At 37.0% G+C, this 24,235-nt stretch overlaps 1 protein-coding gene across 1 annotated transcript in view; it reads left to right on the forward strand.

The window, feature by feature from the left end:
• Positions 1-24,235, forward strand: part of SEC22A (SEC22 homolog A, vesicle trafficking protein) — a 71,039-nt gene that overhangs the window by 13,227 nt on the left and 33,577 nt on the right. The window contains exons 3-4 of the mRNA XM_003825209.6: positions 7,114-7,277; positions 8,658-8,852. Coding sequence (XP_003825257.1) covers positions 7,114-7,277; positions 8,658-8,852 — 359 coding nt within the window. The remainder of the gene's footprint in view (positions 1-7,113; positions 7,278-8,657; positions 8,853-24,235) is intronic.

Genomic DNA, 24,235 nt, shown 5'->3' on the forward strand with positions numbered 1-24,235 from the left:
TTGACTTCTTAAAATGATCTCAGATTCTCCTTTAGGTTACTGTTGTAAGTTACCATCATCTGGCATATTTCATATTAATAAATATTTTCCTTTTTAATGATGTTAAAATTTGTGGTGAAAATGGGTCTTGTATTCATAGGATGATTTATTCATGATTTGGCGCTTCACCATTGGAGGGTAATTGAAAGTTGGCCATGTAAGAAAGGAGTAAGTGAGAAAATAGAAAGTTCCTGGTAAAATGCTACATGTAGTGGACACTCAGTGTTACTGAGCCCTCATTCTTATCTCCTTACTGTTCCACTAGTGGCAGAGTCTTTTGTTTTCGTCTTGTTTTCTATGAGACATATTTGGTGGTAATACAATTCATAAGATATGCTCACTTTGTTAATGTTGAGCCCCTCTATTCAATATTTTATTTTTATTTTTAGAGATGGGGTTTTGCTCTGTTGCCCAGGCAGGAGTGCATTGGCACAATCAGCTCATAGCACCCTTGAACTCCTGGGTTCACGTGATCCTCCTGCCTCAGCCTCCTGAGTAGCTGTGACTATGGGTGTGCATCACCACACCTGGCTAATTTAAAACAATTTTTTGTAGAGATGGCATCTCACTTTGTTGTCTAGGCTGGTCTCGAACTCCTGGGCTCAAGTAGTCCTTCTGCCTCAGCCTCCCAAAACGTTGGGATTACAGGTGTGAGCCACTGCACCTGGCCCTATTTAATATTTTAAAGTTTCAACACTTTATTTTAGAGAATGGAATTCAATGTGGAAGGCTGTATTCCAAAACATTTTTTTTTTGAGATGGAGTCTCGCTCTGTTGCCCAGGCTGGAGTGCGATGGCACGATCTTGGCTCACTGCAAGCTCCGCCTCCTGGGTTCAGGCCATTCTCCTGCCTCAGCCTCCTGAGTAGCTGGGACTACAGGCGCCCGCCACCACACCCGGCTAATTTTTTTTGTATTTTTTAATTTTTTTTTTAGTGAAGATGGGGTTTCACCGTGTTAGCCAGGATGGTCTTGATCTCCTGACCTCATGATCTGCCCTCCTCGGCCTCCCAAAGTGCTGGGATTACAGGCGTGAGCCACCGCACCTGGCCCAAAACATTTTTTTTATACTTGGCAAATTTAACAGTAGATTAGAGATGGTATGTCCTATTAAAGAACTTTTCTGCACCCAGGAAAGCTATTCACTGGGCAAATGTGACTACAAAGGATAAGCAGAGTTTCTATGTATAGTGGCACAATTATAGCATGAAAATTACATATTATATGTAATACAAATAATATATCAGTTCATAAATCAGTTTGTAATACTAAATCATTTGCTATCTATGTACCTTGTCATTTAGCATGCTACATTTTATGTATATATCTTGGTTTGTAAATCACTGTGATAAGCACATCCCCAGTAGTAGTATGGTAAGCTCCTGGCAGGCAGGGACTATATCTTTGACATCAGAGTCTATGAAGTAGAATGCTGGCCCTATGCTAGGTGTTCTATCTGCTGAGAGGAAGATATTTGCTATTACTAATTATTTAGTTTGGTGCAACAGGCCAGAATTGTCGTAATAATGTCAGTGTTTAATTGGTGATATGTAAAATTTCTTTGACAGTTTGTAAATCAAATTAGATACTAGAAAAAAGTTTAATGTGTAAAACCATTTATTCATTTTGTTGAACGTAGGAATCACTTGTGGAATGGCTTGGACACATTATAGAATTAGCTTTTTAGCAAAGTGATTAGAAGGGGTAAATCTCCTATGTCTGGTATTTGGACTTCTGCCAGTCTTACCTGTTAGGTTATACTTGACCCTAAAGAAGTTCCTAGTGGGTGTGCCAGGGAGGAGAACCAAAAATATAATGAAATTGGATAAATTCCTCAGGTAAAAGAAAAGCAGTACCAGTAAAGACCAAACCCCATTGGCACCAAAGCCCAGAAATGGAATGGAGCTAAACAATATAAAGGAAATTAGAGCAAAGTAGGAAAAAACCTTGGCAATTTAAAAATTGTGCCCAAGGTAGAGAAAAGAGGAGAGAGAGTGTGTGTTTGTATGTGTGTCTGTCTGTGTGTGAGTAATGACAGTGATAAAGGGAGAGCAGACAAGTCTTTGAGACCTGCATAGCCATTCTCGGGGTACTCACTGTGAAGGTAAGTAATTCTACCTGGCTCTTGAGAACATCCCTCTCTTAAGGACATGTCGAAGATTCACTGACCTGAACCCTCAATAAAGCCTTCTGGAGAACAGTAACTAGAAGACAAGTGAAGTTCTACTCTCTTCTGTCATTTAGTCAAGTATTTATTGAGCTGCTGCTTCGTGTAGATACCACTAAGCTGTACAATTACCGGTGCGTGATATACTCAACAAATTAGTGTATAAATGAGTAAAGGAATGATGCCACCTTTGCACTCATTTATTTACTGAGCACTTATGGTATACTAGACACAAAATATTCTAAGTGCTAAGAATATAATGATGAGCAATACAGAAATCATCCATGCTCTCATGGAGTGTGTATATTAGAGAGACATTGCAACAAAAATATATTAATATACAATTACAAATTGGGTTAGTTTGTGAAGAAAACTAACAGCTGCTATGATATACTGTAGGAGTGGGATCAGTTTAGATTGTGTGTTCTGGGAAGGACTTTCAGTCTAAGAACTGAAGGATGTGTAGGAATTAGCCAGTTCAGAATTGGAGCATTGCAAGTGGGGAAGACAAAATCATGAAGTTTCTCAGTTTGGAAGTGGGAGGGCTGGAAGTGGGTTGGCATCCTTGCGGATCTGAAATAAGGCCAGTGGGTGGCTGGAATGTAGAGAGGGAGGAGTAAAGTTGTACAAAATGAAGTGGAGTGTTTGGGAGGGCTTCCAGAAGATAACTGTAATACAGGTTCCAAAACTCTGAAGTTTCATTACTCTTAATTTAGGGAATAAAATAGAGATTGATTTGTGGCTTGGAAAAAGCGAAAAAACATTGGTGAATTAGGAATAATTGGTTAATCTATACTACATGGAAGTTGGTTTTGTATTGTGGAAAGAATGTGGGCCTTGGAATCAACTAACTTCATCCTATCTTTGCTTCTTAATGGTGTGTGACCTTGGATAAGTTACTAAACCTCTCTGAGTTTCTTTTCTTTCATTTGTAAAATGGAGATAATAGTGCCCCTTTATTGGGAGAATGAAACCAAATATGTAAAATACTTAGCAAAGGGCCTAGCTCATACTAAGTGGTCAGTAAACTACGTGCTATTACTCTTACTACTATTTCTCTTCTTTCTCCTCAAGGCAGATAGACATCCACCAGATTGTCTATAAAATATTAGCTAGGTGAACCTGATGAACACAGCAAAAGCATGCACAAACTGGCATGCCTGTAATGACTTTAGACTATTTTATGAGTAGTCCTCAGTGAAGTGGTGGGAGTATTTCAATCTGTCCCATGATTGTTGAAAAAGCAGAATTTTTTTCATCACAAACATAATTGGAACTGTATATACTTTGGGAAAACTAGCTTTGCATTTCAAATAAAGCATTATAAAACTAAATTTACTATGAAAAGCCATAATGTTATAGAACACACTATAGCCTTTTCAGAGAGAATCTTGCAACTGTAGTAAAATAAAGACTCCCTGAAAGTGCTCACATGCCATGTTAAAGACATAGGGTTTCCTTTATTTCACATACAATTGTCTAGTTACATTTAGCACAAGTAAGATAAACCATTTGGGATAAACTGTCCTGTAGGTGTCTGTGGCTGACTCTGTTATTAATATGGAAATACAGTAAGACTCTGACATAATACAAAAAATGGGTTCCAAAAACTTCAGTCATATTAATGGAGGATAATCAAATAACTCCTAGCTAGCCAGTTACCAATTATCTTCAGGTTATTGAGGTTATTATGGGGTATATTTGAATGCTAATGACATGTCAAAGAACTTTGATAATGACAGTGAAGTTTTTTTTGGAAAGAAAATCATTTGACAAAGCATATTTTGGCCTTTGATTTAGATATTAATTTGTAGAAAAAGGCAATATGCTATGGCTAAATTAATTTGACTATGATCCTTAAGAAGAGATGCATTTTACTTTGTGAACGCTGTATATACACATATAGGAAACTAAAAAGTTTTATGAAACAATATTCCAATATTTTCTGTTATATTTTATTTCAATTTCTGGAAAATGCTGTAGTTCACTAAACTAGTTTTATGACATAGTGGTTTACAACTTGCACTTTGAAAAACATTGCACTAAATGACTGTGTATTAAGTGATGCTTCAGAAAGGAACAACCAGGTTACTCTAGAACCATAAGATCAGCACTATTTCACCACTAGTATATCCCATACCACTAGTAATAGACGACTAGTAGGTGGCAAGCCCATTTGGCTGCCTAGGATGGTCTTTAAAAAAGGACTCATATATATATATATATATATATATATATATATATATATATATATATATATATATGTCACATGTATATATTCACACACATATTTACTTACAAGCTCTCGCAGGAAGGATACATAAGAAATTATTACTAACCTGAATTGCCCAAGGGAAGGAGAACTGGGTATCTGGGCAAGAGTGATAAGACACTTTAAGTGCAGTATACCCTTTTATTTTTCATTCTTGTTAAATTTGAATCCTGTGAACATATTTATTCTAAACATTAATAAATTCTGCTTCTATGTTATTCGAGAAAGAAAATAGTAAGGTGACCAGTATGGATCAGAATTTTACAGTAAAAATTACTGTGTAGGCCGGGCGTGGTGACCTAGACCTGTAATCCCACCACTTTGGGAGGCCAAGGTGGGCAGATCACTTGAGGTCAGGAGTTTGAGACCACCCTGGTCAACATGGTAAAACCCCATCTCTACTAAAAATATAAAAATTAGCCAGGTGTGGTGGTGTGTGCCTGTAATCCCAGCTACTCAGGAGGCTGAGACAGGAGAATTGCTTGAACCTGGGAGGCGGAGGTTGCAGTGAGCCAAGATTGTGCCACTGCACTCCAGCCTGAGTGACAGAGCAAGAGTCCGTCTCAAAAAAAAAAGATTACTGTGTAGTTTAGCAGAGTCCAGCATAGGAGTGGTGAATTACATCCTGCATGCTGTTTACTGCCCCTGATCTAGACCAGCTGTATGGACAGTGCTATGCAATGATGTTTAGGTGACTCATTAAAAAGGGTTACTTTGTGTTTTGTGCTCTGCTTATTTATTATAGTGGGGTATATACTAGATTCTAGAAAGCTTTTTTTCCAATAGAATATGGTTAATTTTCATGTTTCAGTGCTTATTTTTTCGTTTTTAATTTCTGAATTTGTTATTTAGAAGTAATTTCAAACTTACAGAAAAGTTGTATGAATAAGAAAAGTTCAAATAACACCTGTTCCCGTAGTCACCTTTGGTCAACATTTTACCACATTTGTCTTCTCATTTTATCTACCTACCTACTTAACTATCTGATTTATTTATTTTTTCCTGAACCATTTGAGAGAAACTTATAAATACCATGCCCCTTTCTTCATAACTACTTCAGAGTATATTTTCTAAAATTAGGGATATTCTCTTACTTAACCACAGTACACATATCAGCCTCAGTAAATTTAATGTTCATACCATACTTTATCTACTCTACTGCCAACTTTCCTTTTTTTGTCGGTTGACCCAGGAATATGCTTTATAGCATTTTTTTTTTTATTGCTTTTTGGCACAGGATTTGGACTAGTGTTAGGTATTGTATTTAGTCGTCATATCTCTTTAGCTTCTTTTTTTTTAGAGTCTCTCTCTTGTCACCCAGGCTGGAGTGCAATGGCGCAATCTCGGCTCTTTGCAACCTCCACCTCCTGGGTTCAAACGATTCTCCTGCCTCAGCCTCCTGAATAGCTGGGATTACAGGCATGCACCACCATGCCCAGTTAATTTTTGTATTTTTAGTAGAGACGGGGTTTCACCATGTTGGCCAGGCTTGTCTCAAGTTCCTGACCTCGGATGATCCGCCCACCTCGGCCTCCCAAAGTGCTGGGATTACAGGCCCCCACCATGCCCGGCCTCTTTAGCTTCTTTTGATTGGCAACATTTCCACATCCTTTATTTCTTTTTTACAACCCTGGCACTTTTAAAGAATACACTTTTTCCTTTTCAAAAATAGAATGTTGATCATTTTGGTGTTTTCTTAATGATTAAATTCAAATTATGCGTTCTCAGAATATTATATAGGTGATGTGTCTTTCTCAGGATATATCATCTGGAGACACACAATGTCCATCTAACATTAATGATGTTAGAGAGTATATGGTGAAGGAGTTACCTAGTTTCTACTGTATAATATTTTCCCCTTGCAACTAAGAAACAATCCATGGAAAGACATTTTAAAACCATGCAAATATACTAACCCGTGAAAATTTCCCCCTAGATTTAACATCCATGATTGTCCTTGCCTGATCCAATTTTTACTATGTTGGTTGCAAAATGCTGATTTTTCCATTGCTAGCACTTCCTCTACGTTTACCAGTCAACACTCAGCATTCTGCTTTAAGCCATAGCCCTCATTTCTCCTTTTGTTTTTTATATAAACTCATAAATTCCCCCCTCCCATGGTTCATAATTAATTACTGTGTAAAGTAGAGGATTTGATTCTGGGGTGTGTCAATGATGACTTCAAGAGGTCAGTGATCACCTTGAAATTGTGTGCAATCTTCTGTGTTCTGGCATCTTTCTAGGGAGACTGTTCCTGTCATCAGAATCTTGAAAGGGTTCTGGACTCAAAAGTGGAAAACATATTGAAGGGTTAGACTTTAAGCTATCTGTAATACTTACAATACATTTGTATATCCGTTCCCCTGCTTTTTACCCCAAGTGATAACTGAAATGTTAGAACCGTATTGTGTGTCCCTCTGTAGTACATTCTATTTTTTGTCTTCTGTTTTTAAACCACAACTTAAAATAGTACTATATTTTGGTTCCTTTAAATTTTTTCCTAGAATATATAATAAATGTTAAGATCTTCATTGCCACCGTAGTAGCAGTTTATGGTGTATAGAACCAGTCTTGTGAAGCAGTGAATTACCTTGATTTAATTTGAAATTTTAAAACCAATGTTTTTTACACTATAGTTTTATTAGCTCTCTGGGAGTGAGCTACATGATGTTGTGCACTGAAAATTACCCAAATGTTCTCGCCTTCTCTTTCCTGGATGAGCTTCAGAAGGAGTTCATTACTACTTATAACATGATGAAGACAAATACTGCTGTCAGACCATACTGTTTCATTGAATTTGGTAAGGGCCTGATTTTTTTTTCCTTTTTATTCTGTCTGCATCCAATCATAAGCAATTTTAAATCTAATACTGGGTGGAGGGGGGACTTCTGCTATTTTGCTTTTGATATAATAATTTGGTAAATGATCTATAAATTATGGTAACTTTTTACTTAGATGCTTATTAGAAAAAAATTGTGTTTGAGCTGTGAAGGGGATTGTGAGTATTGGTCCAAAGAATTAATGCCAGAGGATAACTTCTCAATGAGAAATTTATAAGCCAGAGATTCAGACTTTTGCGTTTCTGTAATAATCTTTTATAGTCTGCTTCATGTGGAATAGGGGATGGCAAACGTTTGCTGGAAAGGACCAGATAGTACATATTTTAGACTTTAAGGATCATATAGTCCCTGTCACAACTATTCAGCCCTGCCGTTGTAGCTCGAAAGCAGCCATAGGCAGTACGTAAATGAGTGCAGTTATATTCTAATAAAACTTTACAGAATAGTCAGCAGGCTAGATTTGGCCTGTGGGCAGTAGTTTGCTCAACTTCTGATGTAGAAGAAAAAAAAAACACCATGTTGTAAATAGTAAAAATAAAATTCCACTTGGAAAATATTTAGGAAATGTCTTATGTTAGTTTTATTCAATTTATTCTTTAAAACCTACATTCTAATGGTGTAAGCAATAAAAAGAAAACAGATTTATAAAAACATGCAACTTCTAGCGTGTGTTCTTATGTAATTGCAGCTGGTAAATCTGACAGATTTAATATTTCATGAGATAGGAATCTCTATAAAAATCAAGACTTTGGGCCAGGTGTGGTGGCTCATGCCTTTTATCCCAGCACTTTGGGAGGCCGAGGCAGTAGGATCACTTAAGGCTAGGAGTTCGAGACCACCCTGGGCAACATAGACCCTGTCTGTACAAAAAAAAAAAAATAAACTGGGCATGGTGGCTCACACCAGTAGCCCCAGCTGCTTGGGAGACTGAGGCAGAAGGATCACTTGAGCACAGGAGTTTGAGGTTACAGTGAGCTATGATTGTACCACTGCACCCCAGTCTAGGTGACAGAGCAAGACCGTGTCTCAAAAAAAAAAATTCAAGACTTTGGTTTAAAGTTAAAGCTGTTTTTTGTTTTTGTAATTTCTTGAAGTGGATGTAATACACTTAGGTAGTGTTAAATCCTTAGTTTACTTAAAATTACTGATTTCTAGAGGGTAAAACTGATGATTCCATGATACATTAATCATTAAACACAAGTAATATTGGACTATTTCATGATGAATTGAACAATTTTGAATAATAAACTACCTGTAATATTTACTATCCATAAACATCATATTCTGAAATGATTAATTGACAAGTGACTGCAAGGAAATTTATTTTTTATTTTACATAGATAACTTCATTCAGAGGACCAAGCAGCGATATAATAATCCCAGGTCTCTTTCAACAAAGATAAATCTTTCTGACATGCAGACGGAAATCAAGCTGAGGCCTCCTTATCAAATTTCCATGTGCGAACTGGGGTCAGCCAATGGAGTCACATCAGCATTTTCTGTTGACTGTAAAGGTGCTGGTAAGATTTCTTCTGGTGAGTTCTGGATCTCAGTTATTTTATTTTAAAAAAATCCTTGGGAAAAACTGAGAAACTCTTGAAAATGAATTACTTTATTCTAATATTTTAAATCAAGTACATGAGAGAATATAGAAGTTCAAAGCAATCCTTTCAGTGATTTATAAAGTAAGCTACCAGATGTGTGGCTAATCAGGAAAATACTTTCAAATAGCAACCTCAGAGGATCTCTTTGCTAGAAAAACATTTTTTTAAATTTAAAATTAAAAAAAGTTAATTTTCATGGGTACATATTCGGTTTGTAATATATTTATGGGGTACATGAGATATTTTGATACCGGTATGCAATGTGTAATAATCACATTAGGGTAAATGGGGTATTCATCACCTCAAGCATTTATTATTTCTTTGTGTTATAAACATGTCAGTTGTGCTCTGTTATTTTTAAATGTACAATAAATTATTGTTGACTGTAGTCACCCTATTGTGGTATCAAGTACTAAATCTTATTCATTTTAGCTAACTATATTATGTACCCATTAACCATGCCCCTTTCTCCCACCCCCACTACCCTTCCCATCCTCCAGTAACCAAAATTCTACTCTCTTATCTCCATGAGTTCAGTTGTTTTAAACTTTAGCTCCCACAAATGAGTGAGAATATGTAAACTTTTCTTTTCTGTGCCTAGTTTATTTCAGTTAATAAAATGTCCTCCAGTTCATCCGTGCTGTTGCAAATCATAGGATCTCATTCTTTTTTTATGGCTGAATAATACTCTGTTGTGTATGTGTGCCACATTTTGTTTATCCATTTGTCTGATGATGGGCACTTAGGTTGCTTGCAGGTCTTACCTGTTGTGAATATACTGCAGTAAATATGAGAATGCAGATGTCTCTTCGATATGCTGATTTCCTTTCTTTTGGGTATATAGCTAGCAGTGGGGTTGCTGGATTATATGATACTTCTCTTTTTAGTTTTTGAGGAACCTCAAAACTACTACTGTTCTCCATAGTGGTTGTACTAATTTACATCCCCACCAACAGTGTTCCCTTTCTTCCACGTCATCACCAGCATTCATTATTGCCTGTCTTTTGGATAAAACCCAGTTTAACTGAGGTGAAATGATGTCTCGTTGTAGTTTTGTTTTGCATTTCTCTGATGATCGGTGATGTTGAGCACCTTTTCATATACCTGTTTACCATTTGTATGTCTCTTTTGAGAAATGTCTATTCAGATATTTTGCCCATTTTTTAATTGGCTTATTAGATTTTTTCATATAGAGTTGTTTGAGCTCATTATGTATTCTAGTTATTAATCCCTTGTCAGATGAATATAGGGATTCACATTCCCTTGTCAGTTTGCAAATATTTTCTATCATTCTGTGGGTTGTCTCTTCACTTTGTTGTTTCCTTTGCTGAGCAGAAGCTTTTAAACTCAATATAATGCAATTTGTCCACTTTTGCATTGGTTGCCTGTACTTGTGGGGTATTACTCAAGAGATCTTTGCCCAGGCCAATGTCCTGGAGAGTTTCCCCAATGTTATCTTTTAGTAACTTCATGGTTTGAGGTCTTAGATTTAAGTCTAATCCATTTTGATTTGATCTTCATATATGGCTAGGAAAACATTTAAGGTTTCTTTGTAAACATTTTTCTAGAAATGAAAAATAGGTTCTTTGTACTGCATATTTATAGGCATGTAAAGTGCTTTGCATTTTGTTAAAATGGCTACATTCAAGGCCAGGGTTCTTGACTGTCACGGAAGGTGTAAATACTTTAGTGATCGTCTGCTCAAACCTCCCATCCCAAAGAAGGAATACTATCATCAACAGTTGTGAAATGATATAAACTTTTGCTTAAAATGAACACCTCATTATTTTATAAGGTAGCATACGCCATTGTCAGACTATTTGTTTAAGAAAATTATTCCAACCTAAGGCTTTAGGAAAAAAAAAACTTCCTTATATAATTGAGCTAAAGTCAGCTTCCCTATGTCTACTAGTTTGTTTTGTGATCTGTTTCTCCCTTCCTTCAGCAGAACCAGAATAACAGTTAAGTCAGCAACTGTGTGTCCTTTCCATCCTCTTAGACTAGTCTACTTCATATAAATATCTCCAATTCACCAATGAGAACACATGGACACAGGGAGGGGAACATCACACACGGGGGCCTGTCAAGGGGTGGGGGGCAAGGGGAGAGATAGCATTAGGAGAAATACCTAATATAGATGATGGGTTGATGGATGTGGCAAACCACCATGGCACATGTATACTTATGTAACAAACCTGCACGTTCTGCACATGTATCCTAGAACTTAAAGTATAATAAAAAAAGAAATAAAAATGTAAGACAATATCAACTATAGAATACAAAGCAAACACATTTATCATTGTATATTGACAAAGGGCAAAATTTTCAATTAAACTGTAACAAATATGCACCTTTTTGAATCACGAGGTCAGGAGTTCAAGACCAGCCTGGCCAAGATGGTGAAACCCTGTCTCTACTAAAAATACAAAAATTAGCTGAGTGTGGTGGCAGGCACCTGTAATCCCAGTTACTCGGGAGACTGAGGCAGAGAATTGCTTGAATCCAGGAGGCGGAGGTTGCAATGAGCTGAGATCGTACCACTGCACTCCAGCCTGGGTGACAAAGCGAGACTCCATCAGAAAAAAAAAAAAAAAAACTCCAGTTCACTTAGCCTTTTCATTTATGGCATTTCAAGTTCTCCCCATCCTAGAAGCTTCCTCTAGACATGCTTTAGTTTGTTAATATTCTTTAAATTTGGACTGAATACAACACTTCACATACAAATGTGGGAGAAGAGGGTAACAAATTTCATTAAAATAATCCAGTCAGTTAGTAAACAAGCAGATAACAATAACAAGCCCAGTTGGTCAGGGGTGGTAGGGGGAGAGTGGGCTAGTACCCAGATTGTTACAGTATGTTATCTAAAATGTCCAATTTCCAGTAAATTATAAGACATGCAAAGAAACAGGAAAATATGGCCAGGTGTGGAGGCTCACACCTATAATCCCAGCATTTGGGAGGCCAAGGCGGGCGGATCTCCTGGGGTTGGGAGTTCACGACCAGCCTGACCAACATGGAGAAATCCCGTCTCTACTTAAAAAAAAAAAAAAAAAAATTAGTTGGGCATGGTAGCACATGCCTGTAATCCCAGCTACATGAGAGGCTGAGGCAGGGGAATTGCTTGAACCCAGGAGGCGGAGGTGGCAGTGAGCTGAGATTGCACCATTGCACTCTAGCCTGGGCAATGAGAGCGAAACTCCGTCTCAAAAAAAAAAAAAAAAAGGAAAATATGACCCACACACTGTGGGCACGGGGTAGAGGGGACAGAATGTAGGTAACAGAAACTGCCTCTGAGAGCAATCAGCTGTCAGATTTAACAGACAGAGGCTTCAAAGTAGTCATTATAATCGTATTCAAAGACTAAAGGAAACTATTAAAGGAGTAAAGGGGGAGGTATGATAATGTTGCATCAAATAGACAATACCAATAAAGAGAAATTATTTTTAAAAAACACAGTGGAAATTCTGGAATTAAGTAAAATTACTAAAATGAAAAATTCACTAGAAGGGCGTAACAATAGATTTGAACTGGCAGAAGAGTTAGCAATTTGAAGATAGATTGATAGAGATTATCTAATCTGAAAAACAGAAAAAAGAATGAAGAAAAATGAATGGAACCTCAAAAAAACGGGGCATGCTAACATAGGTGTGGCAGGATACTGAAGAAGAAGGGGGAGAAAAAGCAGAAAAAATATTTGAGGAAATAATGGCTGAAAAGTTCCCAGATTTACTGAAGAACATTAATCTGCTCTTGCAGGAAGCTCAGTGAACTCCAAATGGGATACACACAAGAGATCCACAAATAGATGAATCATAGTAAAATGCTGAAAACTAAAGACAAGGAGAAAATCTTGAAATCAGCAAGAGAAAAAGAACTTGTCACTTACATGAGTTTACCTGTATAACAAACCTGTCCCTGAACCTAAAATAAAAGTTAAAAGGAAACCAAAACTCATCACTTACAGTGAACCTCAATAAGATTAACAGCTGACTTCTTAGCAGAACCAATAGAGACTAGTAGGCAATGGAATGACATACAAAGTGCTGAAAGAAAGAAAATAAAAACTACCAGTAACCAAGAATCTTATATCTAGCAAAGTTATCTTTTAAAAAAATGAAGGCAAAGTAAAGATATTTACAGATAAATGAGAGATAAGAGAATTCGTTACTAGCAGAAACACCTTATAAGAAATAATAAAGGAAATTCTTGGCTGCACGTTGTGGCTTACGCCTGTAATCCCAGCACTTTGGGAGGCCGAGGCGGGCAGATCACGAGGTCAGGAGTTCAAGACCAGCCTGGCCAACATGGTGAAACCCCGTCTCTACTAAAAATACAAAAATTAGCTGAGCATGGTGCCACACGCCTGTAATCCCAGCTACTCAGGAGGCTGAGGCAGGAGAATTGCTTGAACCCGGGAGGCGGAGATTGCCGTGAGCCAAGATCGCGCCACTGTGCTCCAGCCTGGGCAACAGAGCAAGACTTCATCTCAAAAATAATAATAATAATAATAATAATAATAATAATAGAAATTCTTTAGGATGAAAACAAGTGACCCTAGAAAATAATTTGAATCCATTTGAAAAAAAGCAAAGAACAAGGGTAAATGTAATTAAGTAATTAAAAAAGGCAGTAAAGGCCAGGTGTGGTGGCTCATGCCTGTAATCCTAATACTTTGGGAGGCCAAAGTGGGAGGATCCCATGAGCCCAGGAATTTGAGGTTGCAGTGAGGTAGGCTGCCCTCCAGCCTGGGCAGTAGAGCAAGACTCTGACTCATAAAAATACATTAATGCATTTTTCTTCTACTCTCTACTCTTAACTGATTTAAAAAGTGATCATATAAAACAGTGTATATATAATGTCATTTGGGCCTATAACATATAGAAATGTAATATGTTTTCGCATACAGCAAAAAGGACATGGGTGGTAGTAAAGTTGTACTGGGATAAGGAAATTACTCCAGATGATAATTCAAATCAACAGGAACTAATGAAGAAAGCCAGAAAGATAAATATTAACAAGAGCTATAAACATATAATTACTATCCTTTCTTAGCATTTTTAGAAGACATAAAATTATATAAGGTCATAATTTATAACAATGCATTATGGAGTTTGTGATGTTTATTGATATGTATAACAGCAATACCACAAAAAGGAGATAAAGGGAACAGAGCTATATAGGAGTAATGTTTCTGTGGCTCATTAGAATTTAGTATAAATTCTTGCAGTTAAGATGTACATGGTAAGCTTAGAGCAACCACAAAGCAAATAAAAAGTAGTGAAAAATTATTAAAGTAAAATACCGTACTACCAAATATTCACTTCATGCAAAAAAAAAAAATAATAAAGTGAAGGAGGGATAGAGCCAAAAAAGGCATGAGATGGATAAGAAAAAAGGGAAAAAATGGCAGATGTAAATCTATATCAATAATAATATTATATATGAATGGATTTAAAAAGTGTTAATATATTAAATAATCCAGTCAAAAGATGGAGATTGTAAGATTGGAGTAAAAATAAAAAAACAAGATGCAACTATATGTTGTCTTCAGGAGACATACCTTAGATTCAAATATACAAATAGATTGAAAGTCAAAGGATAAAAAAAGATAAATGAAGAGGAAAAGAGAGCTGGAGTACCAATACTAATATCAGACAAAATGGACTTTACGACAAACATTGGTATGAGAGGTAAAGCATGACATTTTATAATGATAAAAGGGTGAATCAATTAAGATAGAGCTATAAACATACATGCATTTAACAACAGAGCCCCAAAGTACATTAAGTAAAACCTGCCAGAAGTGAATACAGAAATAGACAATTGAACAATGGTAGTTGGAGACTTAAATACACAACTTTCAATAATGGATAGAACAATTAGGCAGAAGATAAGAAAATACAAGACTTGAACACCTGCACCACCATATGCCAGTGAGACATAACAGACATCTATTAGGATACTCCATTTAACAACAGAATTTATGTTCTTCTCAAGTGCATGTGAACTATTCTCCAGGATAGACCTTATGCTAAGCTAAACAAAACAAAAAGAAAAACAAAACCTTCATAAATTTAAAAGGATAGAAATAGTACAAAGTATGTTCTCCAGCTACATTAGAATGAAATTAGAAGTGAAAACAGAAAGAAATTTGGGAAACTCACAAATATGTGGAAGTTAGACAGTACATTCCTAAATAGTGAATGGGTCAGAGACTAAATCAAAAGGGAAATGCGTACTTTGAGATGAATGAAAATGAAGATTCAGCATACCAAAACTTACAGGATGTAGTAGCAAAAGCTAAATTTAGAGGAAAATTTATCGCTGTAAATGCCTGTGTTTAAAAAAACAAAAACCAGATTTGAAGACAACTTTCCACTTAAAGATAATGGAAAAAGAAAAGCAAATTAAACCTAAAGCAAACAGAAGGAAGGAAGGAAATAACGATTAGAACAGAAACAAATGAAATAGAGGATAGGAAAACAGTAGAGAAAAATCAACAAAATCAAAAGTTGGTTCTTTGAAAAAACTGACAAACCCTTAGCTAGATTGACCCAGAAAATAATTACTCAAATTAGAAATGAAGGGGCCAGGCACGGTGGCTCATGCCTGCAACCCCAACACTTTGGAAGGCTGAGGTGGATGCATCACTTGAAGACAGGAGTTCAAGACTAGCCTGGCCAACATAGCAAAACCCCATTTCTACTAAAAATACAAAAAATTAGCTGAGCATGGTGGCACGTGCCTGTAATCCGAGCTGCTCAGGAGGCTGAGGACGAGAATTGCTTAAAACGTGGAAGGTGGAGGTTGCAGTGAGCTGAGATCACACCACTGCACTCCACCCTGGGTGATAGAGCGAGGCTCTGTCTAAAAGAAAAAAGAAATGAAAAGGATGGCATTTCTACTGACCTTCTAGAAATAAAAAGGATTATAAAGAATACTATAAACAACTGTCTCCCATTAAATTCAATAACTTTGATGAAATGGATAAATTCCTAGAAAAACACCAACTACTGGTAATGATGCAAGAAGATAATATGAATAGATCTGTAAAAGCAAAAAGATTCAATTAGTAATAAAAACTACCCACAAAGAAAACTCCAGGCCCAGATACATTTACTGGTGATTTTTACCAAACAGTTAATGAAGAGTTAATAACCAGTTATTTACAAACAGTTCCAAAAAAAACAGTAAAGGGCCAGATGCTGTGGCTCACACCTGTAATCCCACCACTTTGGGAGGCTGAAGCAGGTAGATGGCTTGACCTCAGGAGTTCAAGACCAGCCTGGACAATGTGGTGCAACACTGTCTCTACAAAAAATACTTCCGTATTCTGTGAGGCCAGTATCATCCTAATACCAAAACCAGGCAAAGTCATTACAAAGAAAGTAAAATGCAGACCAATATATCTTATGAATATGGACACAAAAGTCCTCAGCAAAATACAAGCAAACCCAATCCAGCAACGTATTTAAAAAATTAGGCCAGGCGCTGTGGTTCATGCCTATAATCCCAGCACTTTGGGAGACTGAGGCAGGAGGATCACTTGTACCCAGGAGTTTGAGACCAGCCTGGACAACATAGGCAGACCCCATCTCTACAAAAAATTTTTAAAAATTAGCGTGATGGTATGCATGTGTAGTCCCGGCAACTCAGGAGGCTGAGGTGGGAGAATCATTTGAGCCCAGGAGTTTGAGGCTTCAGTGAGTAATGATGACACCACTGCACTCCAGCCTGGGTGACAGAGCAAGACCATGTCTCTAAAAGAAAAAATTACAGTTATGTGCTACATAACAACATTTTGTCAGTGATAGACTGAATATATGGTGGTGATTTCAAAAGATTATAATAGCATATTTTTACTGCACCTTTTCTATGTTTAGATACACAAATACTATTGTGTTACAGTAGTCTACAGTAGCCAGTACGATAACATGCTGCACAGGTTTGTAACCCAGGAGCAATAGGCTATACCATATAGCCTAGGTACGTATTAGGGTATACTATCTAGGTTTGTGTAAATACACTCTATGACGTTTGCACAGCAATATCACCTAATGACACATTGTTCAGAATGTATCCCCATTGTTAAAGGATGCATGACTGTACACCCTGACCAAGTGGGATTTATCTCAGGTGTGCAAGGTTGCTTTAACATCCAAAAATCAATTAATGTAATATATTGATAGAATAAGAAATGAAAAACACATGATTATCTCAATACATGCAGAAAAAGCATTTGACAAAATTCAACAGCCTTTCATGGCAAAAAAACAAAAAAACAAACAAACAAAAAAACACTCAACAAACTAGGAATAGGAGGGAAGTTCCTCAACTTGATAAAAGTCGCTTATGGAAAACCCACAACTAACATTATATCTAATGGTGAAAGACAGGATGCTTTTTCCTAAGATCCAGGGACAAGACAAAGATGTCTGCTTACACTACTTCTACTCAACATTATACTGGAAGTTCAAGCCACAGCAGGCCGTTGGACAAGGACAATAAATAAAAAGGCATGTAGACTGCAAAGGAAGAAATAAAATAACACCATTCACATATGACGTAATCTTTTATATAGAACATTCTAAGGAATCCACTGAAAAACTATTTGAGAACTAATAAATGAGTTCAGTGAGGTTGCAGGATACAAGATTAATATAAAAAACAATTGTATTCTATACACTAACAATGAACAATCTGAAAATGAAATTGAGAAAACCCTATATACTGAAAACTTTAAAACATAATTGAAAGAAACAACACCTACATTAATGACAAATAGTCTCATGTTCATGGATTGAAAGACAGTATTATTTACATGGTTGTACTTCCCAAATTAATAGAGATTCAGCACATTCTTTATAAAAATCCCGGCTTTTTTTGTAGAAATTGACAAGGTGATCCTAAAATTCATATGGAAATGCAAGGGATGGAGCATAGCCAAAATAATCTTGGAAAATCTTGGAAAAGTACAAAGTTGGAGGACTCACACTTCCAAACTTACTACCAACCTACAATTATCATGACTGTGTGGGTCTAGTTTAAGGATAGACACATAGATCAATGGAGTAGAATTGAGAGTACAGAAGTAAACTCACTATGGTTAACTAATTTTCAACAGTGATGCCAAGACAATGGTGAAAGAATAGTCTTTTTGACAAATGGTGCTAGGACAACTAGATATCCACATGCAAAAGAATGAAGTTGGACCCCTACCTCAAAAAATATATATAAATTAATTAAAATGTATCAAAAACTTAAAATAACAAAACTATAAAACTTTTAGGAGAAAACATACATATAAATCTTTGTATAATCTTATATTAGGTTTTTAAGACTTAACACCAAAATCACAATGAAAAAAGAAAAAATAGGCTGGGCGCAGTGGCTCACGCCTGTAATCCCAGCACTTTGGGAGGCCAAGACAGGCAGATCGCTTGGTCCCATGAGTTCGAGACCAGCCTGGGCAACATGGCGAAACCTCATCTCTACAAAAAATACAAAAATTATCCAGGCGTGGTGGCGCATGCCTGTAGTCCCAGCTACTCGGGAGGCTGAGGTGGGAGGACGGCTTGAGCCTAGGAGGCGGAGGTTACAGTGAGCTGAGATTGTGCCACTGCACTGCAGCCTGGGCGACAGCCAGACCTTGTCTCAAAAAAAAAAAAAAAAAAATAGATAAGGTGGACATCATCAAAACTAAAAACTTTTTTGGAGACAAGTTCTTACAGTGTTGCCCAGGCTGGTCTCGCACTCGTGGGCTCAAACAATCCTCCCACTTCAGCCTCTAGAGTAGTCTGGATTACAGGCATGTACTACCTCACCCAATTCAAAATTAAAAACTTTGTTCTTCAAATGACACTATTAAGAAAATGAAAAGGCAACCAACACAATGGGAGAAAATACTTGTAAATCGTATGTCTGATGAGGAACTAGTATCTAGAATATGTAAATAACTGTTACAACTAAACGATAAAAAGACATAATCCAGTTTAAAAATGGAGAAAGGATTGGACTAGGCATTTTTGCAAAGAAGTTGTACAACTGGACAATTAACACATGAAAAGGTGTTCAACGTCATAGTCATTAGGGAAATACAAAGCAAAATTACAAGGAGATGCCACTTCATACGTATTAGGATGGTTAAAATTAAAAAGATAGACAATAACAAGTGTGGATGAGGATATAGAGAAATTGGAATCCCCATACTTTGCCAGTGGGGTTGTAAAATTATGCAGTCACTTTGGAAAACAGTTTGGAAGTTCCTCAAAAAGTTAAAAAGAGTCACCATATGGCCCAGGAATTCTACTCTTAGGTGTACCCCAGAGAAATGCAAACATATGTCCACACAAAAATGTGTGTATGAATGTAGCATTATGCAAAATAATTCATGAATAGCAGCGTTATTCAAAGCCAAAAAGTGTAGACACCCAACTGTCCATCAGCTGATGAGTGGATAAATAAAATGTGGTATATCCATATAGTGTATTATTATTCAGCCATAAAAAGGAATAAAGTACTGATACATATAACAACATCTGTGAACCTTAAAAACATTATGCTAAATAAAAGAAGTCAATCACAAGAAGGTCACATATTAATCATTCTCTTTATATGGAATGTCCAGAATAGGCAAATCCAGAGAGACAGGAAGTAGATTAATGATTGATGGAGCTAGAGGAATGGAGGGAAATAGGCAGTGACTACTAATAGGTATAAGATTTCTTTTGGGGGTGATGAAAATATGGAATTAGATATTTATGATTGTTGTACAACTCTGTGAGTATACGAAAAACTCCTGAATTGTGTGTTTTAAAAGTATTAATTTTATTGAATGTGGATTATATTTCAATTTTTAAAATCACTAATAAATTCGATTATTACTTTGAAGACTTCCAGCTCTAGTAGTGATGGAGTAGGTAATTCAGACCACCAGTCCCACTGAGTACATGTAGAAAAGCTGAATGAAATGTATATATTCTGTAGAATATATATGTCTGATCTAATATAGAATTTAATCAACTATAATCTTCCTGATATCTCTGGAGATCCAACAAGATTACTAAGAATTAGTGGGATGCAGAGGAGGATGGAGGCCCAGGGAGATGAGCCCAGTGTTCAGAGCTACTTTTTCCTTTGGTGCTTTTACCCATTTTGGAGAGCGTCTCTCCAGCTTTGGTTTACTACCTCAGATTTTTGCACCCTAGGAATATGGGTGAACTTAGTTTTGAATCATATTGTTCTCTAAAATTGGAGTGAGGTGATTCCACTGTGCTGATGCTCCAAAGGTCCTGGTAGAAGCAATCAAATATCTTTCTTGGAAGAAGATAGTGTCATAAGCTTCAAATTATGTCTACAACAAGATTTTGAAAATAAAATGTTTGGCAAACAATCATAGATAATTAAGCACCTTAAGAGACTACACTACATGAACATAGACCATAAGAAACACGCACACACACACACACGCACACATATGCACGATCTGATAGAAACAATGAAAGCCAGAAGACAATTAATGATAACTTTGAAAGGATGAAAGAAAATAACTGCAAATGTAGAATTCTGTGCTTTACAAAATGAATGAAGTGAACAAAAAGAATGAAGTGGCAAGAATAGATATCCTTGTATTTTTGCTGATCCTGGTATTAGCAGCGAAAACTTTCGGTCTCTAGGTTTTGCAGGTCATATGGCCTCTGTTAGTATAACACATGAAAGTAGCCATAGATGTTATATAAAAGAATGAGGCTGTGTTGCAATAAAACTTTATTTACAAAAATAGATGGTGGGCTAAATTTAGTCTGTGGGTCATAGTTTGCCAGCCTTTGCTGTCTGCTAATCTTTGGCACAAAGTTGACATAGCCTTGTGAAAATATGGTAAATATACTGATATCTTTATCAGGTAAAAGTAAAATGCTTCTGATTTTCTCTATTTATTAGGATAGAGAAAAATGTGTTACCAAATTAGTACCTACAGGTCAGAGAATGAATTGCTTTGTTCCATAAGAAGACTGCATTTGGAAAAGCACATGCAGTTGAAACATACAATCTGTCATCCTCCAAGACACATCCATTTTGGAGACTTATACTGGACAGTTAAATGGGAATATAATAGGAATTGCTACCTATACATCTTTTAAGACTTGGATGGTGGCACTGATCTCTGTGATTACCTTGATGATATTTGGGTTGGGGGAGCTCAAAAACTTCCATTGGCCCTTCCTTCTCTAATAGTTCTAATTCCATGGGTCTGGCAGTCAATATTGCAAAATATATCTGTTCGTTAATAGACACTCAGGATTCAGGTATATAACCTAAATTAGGGGTGGGGGTCCAACTTGACTTACCAGGAGGTAGACTCTGTTAGAAACTCCATGTATCACCTGACTTCCATAAGTCCCCACCCTGACCTGTAGCTGGCAGTGGCATCCTGGATCACCAAACGTTAGACACTTGGAAAATGGGGAGAGTCTGGTATTTGTTATTGTTTTAAGGAAGAGGGGCCAGATGCAGTGGTTCACGCCTGTAATCCCAGCACTTGAGGAGGCCAGGGTGGGAGGATGGTTTGAGCCTAGGTGTTTGAGACCAGCCTGGACAACAAAGTGAGACCTTGTCTCTACAAAAAAAATTAAAAGATTAGCTAGGCATGGTGGCACGTGACTGTAGTCCCAGCTACTAGAAAGGCTGAGGCAGGAGGATTGCTTGAGCCTGGGAGGTTGAGGCTGCAGTGAGCCTTGATCATGCCACTGTACTCCAGCCTGGGTGACAGAGTGAGACCCTGTCTCAAAAAAAAAGTTTTAAAAGTAACTCACAACTAGAATTTATTTTATTTTATTTTTATTTTTGAGATGGAGTCTTGCTCTGTCACCCAGCAGGCTTGAGTGCAGTGGCGCAATCTCAGCCCACTGCAACCTCCACCTCCTGGGTTAAAGCAATTCTTCTGCCTCAGCCTCCCGAGTAGTTGGGATACAGGTGCATGCCACTATGCATGGCTAATTTTTGTATTTTTAGTAGAGACAGGGTTTCACCATGTTGGCCAGGCTGGCCTCGAACTCCTGACCTCGTGATCTGCCCACTTTGGCCTCCCAAAGTGCTGGGATTACAGACGTGCGCCACCACACCCAGCCTAGAACTTATTTTAATATAACTTTAAATTTACTTTTAATTCAGACCAAGCCTACATAATATTTTCTGTGGTCCCCAAGTTAAAATATATTTTTATGTTTTGGAACTTCTAAATAAAACTATTCAGTTTATTTTAGAATCTGGTTAATAGTTACTTGATAAACATCATTTTTCAGGGTTTTCCTCCCTCTGTTACAGTATCTTACTCTCAGTATCTTTTTTGTATTTCTTGACTTTTTTATCTTTCTAATCTTTTGATCCTCTCCCCACAGTCTGGCATGAATGTTTTTATCTTGCCATACTTATTTTCTGAAGTCTACAGATGTTGTTCATGGGGTTAAAATATTAAATGAAGGGTACTGTGTTCTGCTTTTACTTCTTTTAAAACTGTTTATTATGGAAATTTTCAAAGTAAACAGAATAGTATAAATAAACAGAATGGTATAATTAACTCTCATGTACTCAACTATAACAACGATATCAACATTTTGCCATTCTTTTTTCATCTGTACTTCTACCTACTCCCCACTCATCCACTCACTAATTTATTTCTATTTTTTTTTTCTTGTTTAAGGGAGATTTACGTATATTAAAATGCACAAATCTTTGCTGTGTCCACCCCGTTTTAAAGTATATGTTTCATTATTACTCAGGTATGGTGAGGAGGAGATGACTGTCATAGAAAAGATAGTTTGTTATACTCACTGATCCCTAAAGGGAGCACACAAGGATGTACCAATGTGGGTCAGGAGGCAGAGGGAGCAGGAGGAAAATGTGGGCAAAAACTTTTATTTTTTTTTCCACTGTTTTTTATTTTATTATTTAAGTTTTAGGGTACATGTGCACAATGTGCAGGTTAGTTACGTATATATACATGTGCCATGCTGGTGTGCTGCACCCATTAACTCGTCATTTAGCATTAGATATATCTCCTAATGCTATCCCTCCCCCCTCCCCCCACCCCACAACAGTCCCCAGAGTGTGATGTTCCCCTTCCTGTGTCCATGTGTCCATGTGTTCTCATTCTAACTGGTGTGAGATGGTATCTCATTGTGGTTTCGATTTGCATTTCTCTGATGGCCAGTGATGGTGAGCATTTTTCATGTGTTTTTTGGCTGCATAAATGTCTTCTTTTGAGAAGTGTCTGTTCATGTCCTTCACCCACTTTTTGATGGGGTTGTTTGTTTTTTTCTTGTAAATTTGTTTGAGTTCATTGTAGATTCTGGATATTAGCCCTTTGTCAGATGAGTAGGTTGTGAAAATTTTCTCCCATTTTGTAGGTTGCCTGTTCACTCTGATGGTAGTTTCTTTTGCTGTGCAGAAGCTCTTTAGTTTAATTAGATCCCATTTGTCAATTTTGGCTTTTGTTGCCATTGCATGCAAGAACTTTTATTGTGGTTTTGGTGGTAAGGAATGGGTGAGGCAGGGTAAGGAGGTTTTAAGATTGGCTAGTTTGAATAATTCCAATGGACTCTGGGGCATAGGTTCTATCTCTGGTTGTCTGACATGTGGCCCTGGGATGATTGGGATAGGGAAATAATGGCCCTGGCTGTGAGAGCCTTGTAGAGGAGTTGGTTGGTAGTGTGAGTCTGGATTGATTGGAATGCATATGAAAGGTGGACTCAGACAAGTTGTTTGCCATCACTAGGAATTAGCTATCCCTGGGAGAGGCAGTTCTTCCATGGTCAGCAAGGCCCAAGAGGTCAAAGCATCAAAAATACAGAATAAAAAGACATGATTACTAAACACCCTTATCACAATATAGGACATTTCCATCTCCCCCGAAAAGTTTCTTTGTGTCCCTTTTCAGTCAATTTCCACCATCCTCTAGACAACGACTGTTTTTATTTTTTTCCACTTGAACTTTGTTTTGTTCCAGAACTTTATATAAAAGAAGACTACATTGTGTGACTATTGTGTTCAGCTTCTTTTGCACAGCATGATGTCATACATACATGTTGCCTGTCTCAGTAATTAGTTCCTTTTTATTCCTGAGCGGTATTCCATTGTATGAATGTACCACAATTTGTTTATTTATTCTCTTGCTGATGGACATAAACTTGTTTCAGTTTTTGTTATTGCACATAAAGCTACGATGAACATTCATCCTTTTGTTGACATATATTTTCATTTCCCTTGAGTAAATATTAGTAGTGGAATTGATAGGTCAAAAGGTTGCCTGTTTAAGA

This window comes from Pan paniscus, chromosome 2 (assembly GCF_029289425.2).
Source record: "Pan paniscus chromosome 2, NHGRI_mPanPan1-v2.0_pri, whole genome shotgun sequence".
Classification (NCBI taxonomy): Eukaryota; Metazoa; Chordata; class Mammalia; order Primates; family Hominidae; genus Pan; species Pan paniscus.